At 43.8% G+C, this 14,167-nt stretch overlaps 2 protein-coding genes across 3 annotated transcripts in view; both read right to left on the minus strand.

Moving 5' to 3' along the window:
- Positions 1 to 8,265, minus strand: part of LOC131394537 (zinc finger protein 709-like) — a 51,855-nt gene extending 43,590 nt beyond the window's left edge. The window contains exon 1 of one of the 2 annotated variants that reach the window (XM_058525915.1): positions 8,139 to 8,265. In XM_058525915.1, coding sequence (XP_058381898.1) covers positions 8,139 to 8,168 — 30 coding nt within the window. In that variant the 5' untranslated portion in view covers positions 8,169 to 8,265. The remainder of the gene's footprint in view (positions 1 to 8,138) is intronic. The other variant, XM_058525918.1, reaches the window with a different exon arrangement.
- Positions 1 to 14,167, minus strand: part of LOC131394552 (zinc finger protein 709-like) — a 442,972-nt gene that overhangs the window by 209,861 nt on the left and 218,944 nt on the right. The gene's annotated exons all lie outside the window — the stretch shown is intronic.

Genomic DNA, 14,167 nt, shown 5'->3' on the forward strand with positions numbered 1-14,167 from the left:
AGGTGACCTTGGGTTTGGTGATTAATTTTTAGATACAACACCAAAAGCAAGATCTAAGAAAAAAATAAGTTTGACTTCAATAAAATGAAAATCTTCTGATGAGTGAAAAAGACATTGTTAAGAGAATGAAAACACAAATCATAGACTGGCAGATAATCTTTGGAAATCAATTATCTGATAAAGGACTGGTACCTAAACATCCACAGAACTAAAACTCAACAAAAAGACAAACAACCCAGTTAAAAATAAGCAAAAGATCTGAACACACACTTCAACAATGATATACAGATAGTAAATAAGTTCATGAAAAGATGCTCAAAATCATCTGTCACTAGGAAATTACAAATAGAAGAATGAGATATCTCCGGATACTCATTACAATGGCTGAAATTGAAAACACTGAGAACACTGAACGATGATGAAGATGGAAAGCAAGAGGAACCCTCATGCACTGCTGGTGGGAATGGTGAATTGTATGCCTACTTTGGAAGAGAGGCAGTTTCTTAAAACTAAGCCTACTCTTACCATATGATACAGCAATCATGTTCTTCGAACTTACCTAAATGAGATGAAAACTGATGTTCACAAAAATCCCTACATGTGAATGTTTACAGGAGATTTATGAATAATTGTCAAGACCTAGATGTAACCAAGATAATTTCAATAGGCGAATGGTTAAACAATCACGGGTACATCCATAGTACATAGTGATGAATAGAAATGAGGTTACGAAGCCAAAAAGACATGGAGACACTTTAAAATCATATAGCTAAGTGAAAGAAGCCAATAAGACAAGGCTACACACTGTATGATTCCAATCATGTGACATTCTGGAAAAGATCAAGTATAAGATACTGAAAGATCATTGGTGTCCAGCGATTTGGAGATGTGGGAGGGAGGGACGAACGAACAGGTAGAACACAGGAGATTTTTAGAACAGTGCAAGTATTCCATATGAAACAGAAACGATGGAGACATTATTTGACATTAACCAAAGCCCAGAGATTGTATAACACAAAGTCAACACTAATGTAAACTATGAACTTTCATGCATCAAATTGGCTCATCAAAAGTAACAAATGTACCACAGTAATACAGGATATAAAATATAGGGCCAACTGTGTGGAGGCAGAGGGGTTATGTGGGAAATCTCTGTACTTTCCGATCAAGTTTTCTGTAAATCTAAAACTGCTCCTAAAAAAAGTAAAGTCTACTAGGAAAAAAGAGATAAAAACAAACAATAATATTCACCCTGATGACTGACTGACAACAGAAAAAGGCCATCTTTCATTCAATTAATTTGAACTTATTTTAGTAAGCCATTATGGTGCTCCATGAGGCCTACACCCTGAGAATTGGAAGAGAGGAGAAATTTCCATTGAATGCCTTGTTAAGAGCCCAGCACTGTATATTCTCAGAAGTGAAATGAGGGCCTCCATTACTATCAGTAGTGTCTGGAACTCCCACATAGATAGAGTGTCCTGGTGAGGCTTTGTGTGTGGCCTTCATATACATAGAGACAAAAGTTATTTTGTAGCTAACTATGAGGCAAGAGATTCCTGGAGTTCTCTTACTACAAAGGGGCAACTTGCAGGGAATCACCCACAGTCTGTAATGTCTGCAGCTGGAGCCAATTGTTGGTTGGTGCTAAGATGACTGCTGGATGTATGGTCAGTTGTGATGACCTTTGGGCCCAGTCCTTCATCAGAGATGTCCCAATTAAGACATGATAAGCAGCAACTCTGCCTGAGCTCCATCATGTATGAATGAGGTGATGTTGTCCCTAAAGTCTATGAACTCTCATTGCTTTTCACTCAGGAGTCCTAAGGAACTCCCCTGGGAGCCTGGGGTTCTGGGAAAGGGGTGACTTCCTTCAACAGCATGACACACAGCAAGAGAATGAGGACAGGGAAGGCCACAGCCTCCTGCAGGTAGGATATCACAAAGGGCCCAAGTTTGCCTCCATCATGTCTCCAGGAGGTTGCAGTAGCCACGCTGTGCTCCTGGGGTGCTGTTTCCAATCTTAAAGCAAAATGGACTGCTGGATAGGTGGTCCCATGCTCAGGGCCATCCACTTTCAGGATCGCCTCATAAGTAGGTGACTGCAGCTCAAATGACATACAGTGTGCAGCCAAGGGCAGGTTCTTGCCTCAGAAGCCTACAGACAATTAAGGCCATCATGGATACCTCAGGTGGCATGAGAGAAGGTCACTGAGCCCTCAATAGTGAAGGAGTCTCTGAAGGCACTAACAGGAGTGTTGGCTATATGACAATTTGAAGAGATTCTCCAGACTTTTGCCTGTTAAAGGTGGCAAATTTGTAAATAGCAGCACAAAGACGCTCAAGTAAAATCTGTATACAAGAAATATGTTAACTTTGGACCAACAAAAGAATCTAGTAGATGTTGTAGGTGCTTAGAGGAAGAATCGTTATTTCTTCATAGTGTCAGAGAAGGAATGAGTCTCACATTATCAAATAATTTCCAGATATTTAACAAAGTTGTCAGGGCCTCACATAATATGAGTGACAACATCCTATCCACTTTTTGTGAGCTCCTTTTTTCAATATTTGTATGTCCTGAATGTCGTCAGAGGAGATGTCATTAATGTAACATCACACCTGTGTGCTTGTAGAAACCAGGATGCAGTTCAGATCCTGCTGCAGTGACTGTGTGGGAGGGCACAGCTGTTGAAGATCCATGAGGAGAACCCAGTAAAGGTGCATCATGTCCCTTCAGAGGGGAAGGCCAAGTGCAGCTGAGAGGCTGTTGACATAGGCACTGACAGAACAGACTTAGCCAAATCTGTGAGAGCAGGATGTTTATCAATTGCTGATTGGTTGTAGTCAGTAATTTCCACACTGTTGGGGTCTGGGTATAGAGGTCTGTGTGGTGCAACCATAGCCTCAGGTTGAGGTAAACCACTCTGAACTGCCATTCGTTCTTTCCAGGTTTAATAAGACAAATTGGACTGCTAAAAGCAGCACTAATGAGGTTTTCCATCCAGCTGTCAATCCTTCAAGGCCCTGGGTAATTTACATTGGGCCATATTAACTATTTGATTGTGGGGGTAAAGTCCCTGGGGTCCCAACTTGTCAAGCCAATTTGTAAGTGGCAAAGACCTTAATTCTTGATCACTGGATCAGAGCCAGCTGATCCAATGGAGCCAGCTCCAGCTCACTGTGGAATGATTTAGGACAATAAGTGCTGTGACCATGGAGAATTCAGGGAGGACCATAGTTCTGATGGTTAAGGAGAAACACTTGTCCTATTTGTCCTCTATATTTCATTAACACCCCAAATGTCATCAGGGGCACCTTGCTTACATTTAGTGGGATCCCAGGTAGAAATGTAACTTGACCCCTAGTATTGATTAACTGCTTGAAGGTTTCTGAATTAGTGCATTACAGCAGACAGCAAAATTAATTCAGAACCTGTGTTGTGGAGGCCCAAAAGCCAAGCAGTGTACCTTTATCTGTTTTGTTATGTAAACTCCTCAGTATATTTTGGATTTTCAACTGGGTCAAATTGTGGACCTTTGATTCAGTATTTTAAGTATTGTTTCCTTCCTCCTGATCGTTCTTGTTTTCTTTTCTTCCTCATGGTATATGCTTCTGGAGAGGGAGTGCCTCTCTACACTGGTATTATAATTATTTTCCATACAAGAGCCTCAAACAGTGCCATCAGGATTAGGAGCCTCCACCATGACAACTGGTTCCTTTATAAGATTTAAACACTGCACTTAAGTCAGATTTGACCTAATACCTTATGCCTCAGGAGTGACATGGGTGTTGTCCCCAATAACCCCAAAGGTCAGGATCTACGTGGTAGCAGAGGCAGCAGCAGCAGAGGTACTTAAGGGTCCTGGTCAGCCCTCTGGTGTTAGGAGAGTGGACTCAGCCTGCCACCTACTGCCTGCCTTTCCCCCTCTCCTCTCCTTTTTTTACAAAACTGCTCTTTCAGGAGTGACCCTCTGATGGGCCCCCCTCTTGCACAGGATATAGGCCTTGTCTACCCCCAGCCCTGGGGTATGTCAGGCCAACACAGCCTCTGTCACAGCTTCACTCTAACACACAGATAAATCCTGGCAAAGACACTGACCCAGGACTCATTTAAGGAGGCCCCAATCCCACAGTCCTGCTCCCAAACGCCTATAAATTGTTCAAACTGCCGACTCTGGTCAGCTGAACCTAGAACTGAGGCTTGGTGGGTGAACACTGCAACACGGGGCAGCACAGCTCACAGCACAGGCTCCCCAGCAAGTGTGGGGGAAGAGGGAGAATCTCCCTCTGCCCTTTTCCTTAAGGTTTTTATGGCTGGCCAAATAATTAACAAGACAGGTTAGCAAGAGAAAATAATACCAAGTTTAGTAACACGTATACATGGGAGAAAGCAGGGACACTGCGTTTCTCAACACAATAGCAGAAATTCTCGTCTTAAATACCATGTTCAGTCAACGACAAAGGAGGATGTTGAGGGTAGGGGGAGTCAGTCACAGATTACCACTAAAGCACAGTAAACAAGAGTAAGGTTATTATGCAGCCCCAAGGCCTCACCTTTCACATTGATAAGCCTCTAGAAATGAGGCCATCCCCCCCTCTTCCCAAAACAGAGAGGGAGATACCTTTACAAATGGAGATTTCCCTTATAAACGTAAATGATTGTCTGGCAACTCCTCGCAGGGCCATCCAGAGAATGTGGCCAGAGAGACAGAACTTCCGATAAGATGGGCTTGTTGGTGCCTTTCCTATTGTAACATTTATCCTACATTATCTTTACAGCCATCATGATAGATCTGTTCCAGGAAGGAGCCACCATGTCAAATTCTTTAGGCAGTTAGTGGGGGAGATCAAATGTCCCTCAGAGAAAACAATCAAGGTAAAGAGATATATTTTAGGATGGCCAAATCTTGATCTCCCACACAAGCAGCAGCCCACAGTGCAGGCCGCCAACAGGCAGCAGAGCAGGGGAGCAAGTCAGAGCAGGAGAAGACAGACCCATGGGTGGGGCTCATGTCTGGACATGCTGCTCAGGGCACAACTGTTATGGTCACTGCAGAGGGGTGGGTCCCTTGCTGAGACTGACCCAGTGTGGCGCGCGCGCACACACAGGGTAGGAAAAGGCTTAGGACTCACATAATACAGGTCTGAGGGGGAGGGCAGGTCAGCCTCTCAAGCGGCTCTGGAAGAGCTCAGAAAAGCAAGGAATGGAGCCTGGCATGGGTGTGCACTGGGCTTGGGGGTGGGGCGGGGCAAGAGTTCTGCACACAGGCAGGGGCTTGTGTGGTGGAATCTCCTGCCTGCTCCAGAGGAGAGAACACTCAGGCTTTCTCATCAGCTTGTCCAGGTGGGGGCACAAGGGGAAGAGGGTGGGGTGAGGCTTAAGCTGTGAGCGTCATCCAAAAATGTGGAGTCTGACTGCTCACTACAAGGACCAAGTGGGTAAGAAAAATATGCATTCTCGATTGATTTATATAAAGAATCACTAATAGGGGCTCAAAAATTATCAAAACTATGTATCTGTGTGTTACTTGAGTAGCAGCGCAAGAAGGGACCAAGATATGTTGGCAGTGAGTCTTCTTAAGTTAGACTTTGCTGTCTTACAGATTTATTTCAAATAAACAGAGAAATTTATATTCTTTAATTTTAACTCTTGTACATAGGAAACCATTCTAAGATTTAATTGCTTTAAACACTAACAGTTACAAAAGTGTAAACCATGCAAAATAAAATTTTCAAATCTCTTTCTAACTAAAAGGACATGCCGCATCCTAGTGCGTCCTTCCCTGTATCACACTCACATATTTTCAAAAATAAGTGCCATATTATAATGCAATAGTTGTTTGAGTTTAACTCCTTAAATATATTGGATTTTCAGAGATTTCATAAGCTTTCACAAGATTTCCTCACATAAATTAAAATACAATTTCAATTGCTTTAGTCTTTTAAATTTCTATGTTCTCTAGAGACATGCACACAGAAAAACTGGTCTAAAAAATGATCCTTTCCTCACATCCTATCTCTCAATCAACTTACAGTGTCAGGTCCCAAGTGCTAAGTGAAACTAGAGCCAAAGGACTCCACTATTCAATTGATAAAGGAATCTAAAGGAAAGAAACACAAATATTGGAATCAGCACAGATAAGCAGGCTGCTCCTCACAGGACAGAAGGAAAGCCACACTCAGAAGCTTCCATATTCCAGACTCCCAGTTGAGACAGAACCCCTGGGGTGGGTCAGTCCCTGGTGGAGGGTGGGGCACCTGAGCAGCCACAGGAGTGAACTCTGGGAGCTCCACACACCCCCTGTCCCCAAGGAATAATGCAAATGCTCCCTCTCTCAGGCTTCCCTTCTCACAATGAGGAAAACTCAGCTGGACTCAGTTGAAGGTTCTGACCAAGTGAACTCCCAAATTAATGGACCCTAATCCAGGACACAGAACTCCTGACTTTCACAGACTTTCCCAGTGTAAACAAATCACACGCTGAGTGCACCTACACTGTGGATGCAAAACTCCAACTTATGTCTAGAAACAAGCCCATGGAAACCACAGTTACAACCTCAGAAAGGGCATCACTCCCCACCCCCATGTGCACGTGCACCCCCAGCTTTCCAGGGCTCTGCAGCTCCTCTCAGTATAGAGGCTCCTTCCACGGGGGGTGTGAGCAGTAGGACACCTGCAGGGGGAGCCTCCCCAGGAAGAACAACTGGGCCTTCAAGTACTTCCCTTCGGAGGCCCAAGGGGGCCTTAGCCTAGATTCACTCCCCTCATGCCTCTGCCTGCACTGGAGGTATTTTTGACCACCAGTGATATTTTAAATTCACAAAACCAGTGATTGAACCATCGAACTAAAACAATCAAACCAGTCAGTATGTGGAAATGAGGGAGGAAAATTGTATGGCCTTTTGCTGGCACAATAAGAAACCTCAAATGAATGACTGCATTCTGGGAAAAAAATTTTATATTGTATTATTTCCATGACAAGAAATTTTTTTATAAACTATCAATCCTACTTGAACACTTCAGGTCTGCAAGTCTAAGCCCTGGAAATCCATTTGAATTCACCCAAAATAAAAGAACAGACCTCAGAATATTACTACCCACGATGGAAGAAAAGGGAAAGAATTTAATATATGCAATGTAAATCTGGAATATTTTATTTTTTCTATGACTCACCTGTTTCTTGCCTCTTTGGAAATATTCTATATCGTGTTTCAAGTCGTATTGATTAAATAAATTTTTATTCATTGAAAAACTGAGACTAAAATAAAGTGAATAAATCTTCTAAAGGTGACTAACTCAGGTAAGGACAGTGCTGACAGGATAGATCATCAAAACGTTTCTCAAGAGGAAACTCCACCCAAAGGACTTGCCATAGGCTGTCTGTGCCCAGAAAGACCCTGCGGGGAGAGGCACAAGGATTTCACACAATGTAGTTCCAGGTGGTTATAGGCTGCTTTTCACTCATGTAAAATATCCACACACACAAAATAAATCTTTTAGAAATAGCCATCCATTGACTGTGAGAAAACGATAATCAGTCAAAATATTGGATCTGTTTCAAATTCACCAAGGAGGACAAAGAGTTTATAATAACACTGTAAATCAGCGACAGTAAGTTGGTATTTGGGAATTCGGGGAGAGATTGGGAATTTAGGCATTTGTTGCCAGCACGAGGAAGACCTAGACTGGGGGGACAATGTCGCGGATTTGAGACCCTACTCCAAAAAATATATGGAAAATTCAGAAGAAAACAGGTGCCATCTGGGGAAAGAGAAGGACTGGAGACCCCACAGGCCACAGCTCCTACCAGGCACGAACCCGAGACGGAGTCACGGTTGTCCCTGATGATCCTCCACGTGGTCACACCAGCTGGGGAGACGCGGGGCTCAGGAAGCAGAGCTGCCCAGAGAGGCTCCGGGGCCGAAGTCACCACGTGCAGTGACGAACAGGACACCTAGGGTCCCGGCTGCCAGCCCAGCCCCTATGCTGTGGCCGGAGGGGACTAAAGTCCGAGCAGCACCATTAGTAGACTCCGATCCGCAGACTCCGGAAGAGACCGCGGGGCGGCCGGGTCGCGCCACGGCCGGTTCCCACCAGCCCCTCCTTCCCTTTTCCTCACCCCGGGGCCATACACTCACCATTTCTAAGTTTACTGGGTCCCCTGGCATCCTTCCTACAACTCCCGAGATCGCTATAGATCACAACTCGACAAAACAGGCGGCAGAGGCACGTAGAACCTCTAGCGGCGGGGAGGCAAGATCCACAGCGTGGCTGGAGCCAGCAGCAACTTCCGGGTGGTTGGGGAGCTTCGCCCCACCCACCTGCCCTGGCGCCGCCTCTGATTGGACAGTTCGCCCTCTTTTGTCTGAGTGACAGTCCCCTGAGTTTAGGTGTCTGAGCAGAATGCCAGCCGGAACTCGTCCTCTGCAGGGATGTTTGCGTTGAATGGCAGTGTTGGGAGGCGACTCCTGGAAATGTGATCCCTGTGTACAAACACACACAACTGAAAATCACCTCACCATACGCAATAGTTTCTCCGTTTTGATCTTTGTTGACAGCCAGGGTCTGGCATAGTTTTGCCAAATAGGTACACAGGCACAGATACTGTGACCAGGGAACTAGGCAAAGAAAGGGGTGCCGGGGATCTGATAAAAACTAACATTATCTGTTGAGTGTTTTGCAGACGGAAAGTTTCAGGAAAAGCCTAACCACAGAAGGTTCCCACAAGCAAGCTAGCTGAAGCCAGTTCTAGCTGCCTTAAACTGCTCTTAAATGAACTGAAATGAACTGCCCCCATTATAATTTCATTAATATTATAAATTCTCCTCCTCTGGTAGGGACCAAGCAGCCATTTGTATATTATATGATGAATGTAGTAGCAGGTGTACATTCTACCTATGAGCCTTAAACGAACATGACTGTCAGGCAATAAACTCTAATCTCCTGCCTTTTCCTTAACTGAATATTCATGAACTGTACTAGGATCTAACAATAAAAGGACTCCCCAAATCCTAGTTTGGGAAGACAACGCTTTGGGAGAGATCCTCAGTGTTCTCCATTGCTTGTGCAAGTAATAAACCTTTCTTCACCTAATTCTGCCTTGGTTGTGCATTTCAGCTCTGCTGTCACTAAGAGCTGAACCTACTGAGTTCAGTTACAACACCAGGGATGCATCAGATGACCATCCTTACAACACTTGAGTCAAATTCAGAATAAGAGCGTAGGGAGCAAAAACAAGCCATCATTTTAGAAGAAAATTGCCTTCGGGGTATTTAGAATGGTTAACTTTAGAAAATGTTTCTAACATAAAAATATTTGGATCCCATGGAAAATGTAAGCAGAGAATCTTTCTCACCAGTGGTTAAAGCACTCTTCATGGTCATGACCCACTCTTTACTTGTGGTTACACTATTTAATCCATCTATAATTATACTTATCAGAAAACTGGGTTTCATCAAAATAATCATCTCACTGACTGGTGAGTCTATGATACTAGAGAGTAACGTTCATTCTGACAGTGTTGGAATCACTCCAAGACAGGCATCCTCTCCATTTGGTATACTCAGATACCATATCTGATCATTTCCTCTCCCAATTCCCTGAGGAAATCTTTACCTTTGATATCATCTATGTCATACAGCCCCACCCAAGTCACCCTGAACTTCAGCAGTGACTCCCCCATGCCCAGGAACAGAAGCATCCCTGGAGGCCATCTTACAGATGGAAATTGAGGGAAAGAGCCAAAGAACCACAAGTGATCTCAAGAAAAACAGAAAAGCAAGGCCCAGTTTGCAACCAGGGCTCATCATACAATGAGGAACACTGCTGGGCAGTAGCGTCATCGATTGGTCACCCATCCAATGTAAGAAGAAAAGTTCTGTGGATATTCAGCATCAAGCATTGAGAGATGGAGAAGATATTTCCATTTCACTATCTGTTTTTCTTCTTCCCTTTAAGAACTGTCTGGAAAATAATAGTCTAGAAGCAGGTTTCCTGGAAATCCCACTGATTTATTATGTCAGGAATGCCTCTGTTTTTCTTTTTTATCTCCTAACTCCTCATCCTGACCTCAAATAAAGGACACACCACCCTAAGAATGTGCATTCACCTGGAAGATGCATAAGTCTGGCTCCCCTCTCACACACTGTCAGAAACATGGTGCTGAGGAAACTACATTTCATCACTGCCCTCCCCACCCTACTTTCATTTGCACCTGTGGGAATTGTACAGTTCCAGTAGTGGCCCCATCTGGGCAGAACCTGGGGATGTGCTGCCTGCACTGATGAATTGATAAATTGTTCTGCTTCTCACAGTAACATTAGGGACAGCCTGGCTCTGTCTTGAGGTCACATTATGGTGCTCTCAAAGGTCTTTTAATTACTGTGGTCAGCACAATAAACATGATATCTGAAGGTTGTGTTTGGTTGAGCACGTGGTTCCTGTTAATCTCCATCATGGCAAACATGAGGTCCAAAAAATAGAGTATTCATGCATCCACCTGCACTGAGGGAAGCCCATGAGAACTTAAGAATATCCTACAAGGTGTTCTTATAAGCCAAAGAGCTGCCCTTAAGAAGCACAGGGAGTTATTTGTAGGTATAGAGAGAGCGAGTTTCCCCATGACCTTGAAAAATGGACCCAATTGAGTGAGTTACCTAAGATTCAAGAAGCTGCTCTGCTGCAGGAGGTCACTGAGAGGATGTGACCACTGGTTGACCCTCCAGCTGGACTCAGGGCATCAGAGGCTCCTTACCCACTCCCTGTCCTTGGAATATACATTCCACCCACTGTTCCTGAACTAAGAGCCATTTCAGGGATGCAACCTGGAGAGAAAAATGTGCTGTTGAGACCATCTGGACTGTAGACATTACTGGACCCCGTTAAAGCCTCTATATAAACATTTTTTTTTTTTTTTTTTTTTTTTTTTGGTGAGGGAGATCAGCCCTGAGCTAACATCCATGCTAATCCTCCTCTTTTTGCTGAGGAAGACCCGACCTGAGCTAACATCTATTGCCAATCCTCCTCCTTTTTTTCCTTCCCCAAAGCCCCAGTGGATATTTGTATGTCATAGCTGCACATCCTTCTAGTTGCTGTATGTGGGACGTGGCCTCAGCATGGCCGGAGAAGCGGTGCGTCGGTGCGCGCCCGGGTCCGAACTGGGCTGCCAGTAGCAGAGCCACGCCCTTAACCGCTAAGCCACGGGGCCGGCCCTCTATATAAAATTTTAAGGTTCTGGCGGGCGGATGCGGAGAGCTACTCGTCTTGCACCACCTAAGACAAGCCTCATATACAAGTTTCCTTGCTTATTAAAACGGCCACCTACCAATCTGGAGTGATCTGCCTCTTTATTTGGTCTCTCCCTGCCCTCAATATATGGAAGCCAGTTTCAGATGTCACTCGGAGAACTCCTGAGGTTGTGAACCAATGTGCTCTTAGCTCCAAATGAAAATAAGAGAGCAATTAATCCTTCTTGTGCTGGGAAGCATGAAGTACTTTTAAATGGTAGAACATCAAGATATATGTTTGGGGGCCAGCTCGGCCCCGTGGCTTAGCGGTTAAGTGCACGCGCTCTGCTACTGGTGGCCCGGGTTCGAATCCCGGGCGCGCACCGACTCACCGCTTCTCCGGCCATGCTGAGGCCGCGTCCCACATACAGCAACTAGAAGGATGTGCAACTATGACATACAACTATCTACTGGGGCTTTGGGGGAAAAATGAGGAGGATTGGCAATAGATGTTAGCTCAGAGCCAGTCTTCCTCAGCAAAAAGAGGAGGATTAGCATGGATGTTAGCTCAGGGCTGATCTTCCTCACAAAAAAAAAGAAGATGTATGTTTGCACTTTTAAAACTATTTTTTCTTCACGGTATGGCTGAAATGTTGACATGGTCTTTGAGGTAGTGGTGGGAGGATGGATTCGCCAAATTGCTCTATCTAGAGGAGAAGGCATGAATTACCAAAAACTAATTATCACAGCATTTATTTAGCAAAGACTTCAAAATATGGGAAAGTAAGCACACATAGAAGAAATCAAAATAGTCATCACAGGATTCTATTAAAAGCACTAGTTCTCAGTAGTCTTACAGTGTAGCTGTAATCTTGTGTTTCAAGGAACATTGGGTCATCTGCAGTGTACAACATTGTAGATTCCACTGAGAGAAGTTCTACTAAGTCGTTATAAAGATGATGATGACAATGACAGTGAGAATAGTAACAGGAATGCTGACACTAACAATAAAGGCACTTGAGGGAGGCTTACTAAGTGTCAGGCACTGCACTCAGCACCACAGGTGGATTGGCTCATGACTTTCCATCTTCACAGACTTCTAACAGGGAAGCACTAGTATGATCCTATTTGATAAGAGAGGAAACTGAGACTTAGGGGAGCTAAGCGACTTGTCTGACTTTACACAGGCAGTCGGGAGGGTGCTCAGATTCACGACCAGGCTGCCTGACTCAGACCAAGGTTTGCCACTGAGCACACTTCACCTCTTATGATGAAATTAGGACAAATGGTACATTGACTAGGACTGATTCCTCTGCGTGAATCACAAATAACTCTCTTCTTCCCCACAGGCCTTATTAAAATCCACACTATGGAATTGATGCCCTTGCCCTTGGTTGAAATCTGCAGAGTGTTCCACAGTAATTTTAGTCACCTTTTGGTGCTAAAATCCTGTGATCACTCTCAGGCACAATGACTGCCAGCCCAGCCTAGTACTCAGAGAAGATGTTGGGGAGCAGAGCATGAAGAGGAAGTGGTGAGTGAGAGGCAGACCACTGAAAGGAGGAGCCAATCCAAACAACAGCCAGAGATTTCTTCTCACTCCAAGTATTTATCATTGCTTTCATCCATAACTTCATGTCAGAAAACACAGAGATCAATCTGATGAATAAGATGGAAGAAGCAAATATTGTCATTGGAATGATAACATTGTTTATTTGACAAGCTAAAGATGAAATAACTGGAAAATTGCTACAATTGATGAAGGAGTCAATTTGCTGAACATTTTGTAAATACATACATTATACATAACAACACATATTATTGAATTAAAATCACATGTCCTGCAACTTATATATGAAACTTGGAGGTTTAGGGCTAACTCCATGAGTGAGATCTATGTGCAAACAAGTCTGAGTGTTTCCTGATGAGGTGACAGAGGTGTTACTTCCATGGAAACATAGTCAACTTTGGTGCATGGAAGACTCCTGAAGTCAAAGATGCAGATCCCTCTACACACAGCCACATTTTTAAAGACATTTCCACTCAAATTTCGATCAGGATATTTGTTTCTACCTCATAATACAGTAGTTCTAAAGTACATCTTTGAAAATAAGTCCAAAGGGTATTCAGGAAATTATTGCAAATAAAAAATGAAGAACAAGTTGCACCAGATGCACCAATTACAAAGATTTATGAGGAGTGATAATTTCACGGTCTGTTGCCACCATAAGAACTGACTAGTTGTTTGTCATAGGGGTGATTTTACCTCTCAGGGGACATTTGGCAACATCTGGAGGCATTTCTGGCTGTCACGACTGTGGGAGGTGGGGAGCACTGCTACAGACATCTAGGGATCCTCTGATGCACAAAATAGTCCCCTTGACAGAGAGTATTATCTTGTTGAAAATGTCAGTAGTGTTAATGTTGAGAAACTGAACTGGTCAGATGAACGCTTGATGGTCTATAAACAGACACAAGCCTATTAAAAAATAGATGATGCGGACCAGCCCAGTGGCGTAGTGGTTAAGTTCGCATGCTCTGCTTCAGTGGCCTGGAGTTTGCAGGTTTGGATCCCAGGCATGGACCTACATATTACTGATCAAGCTATGCTATGGTGGAGTCCCACATACGAAACAGAGGAAGATTGGCACAGATGTTAGCTCAGGGCCAATCTTCCTCACACACACACACAAAATATAGATAGATAGATAGATAGATAGATAGATAGATAGATAGATAGATAGATAGATGAATTGCAGCGATCTATAACTCTCCTGTCTACTACATCCAAATAAATTCTCTATGGAGTAAAGAGTTAAACATTAAAAAAGATAAAATGAAAATACTGAAAGTAAACATCAGATAGTATCTCTGTATACTTAGGCAGTGGAAGTCATGACATCCCAAGAAAAATGTAAATAAAACTTAAATAGATTTGATAA

Source organism: Diceros bicornis, chromosome 30 (genome assembly GCF_020826845.1).
Source record: "Diceros bicornis minor isolate mBicDic1 chromosome 30, mDicBic1.mat.cur, whole genome shotgun sequence".
NCBI classification, from domain to species: Eukaryota; Metazoa; Chordata; class Mammalia; order Perissodactyla; family Rhinocerotidae; genus Diceros; species Diceros bicornis.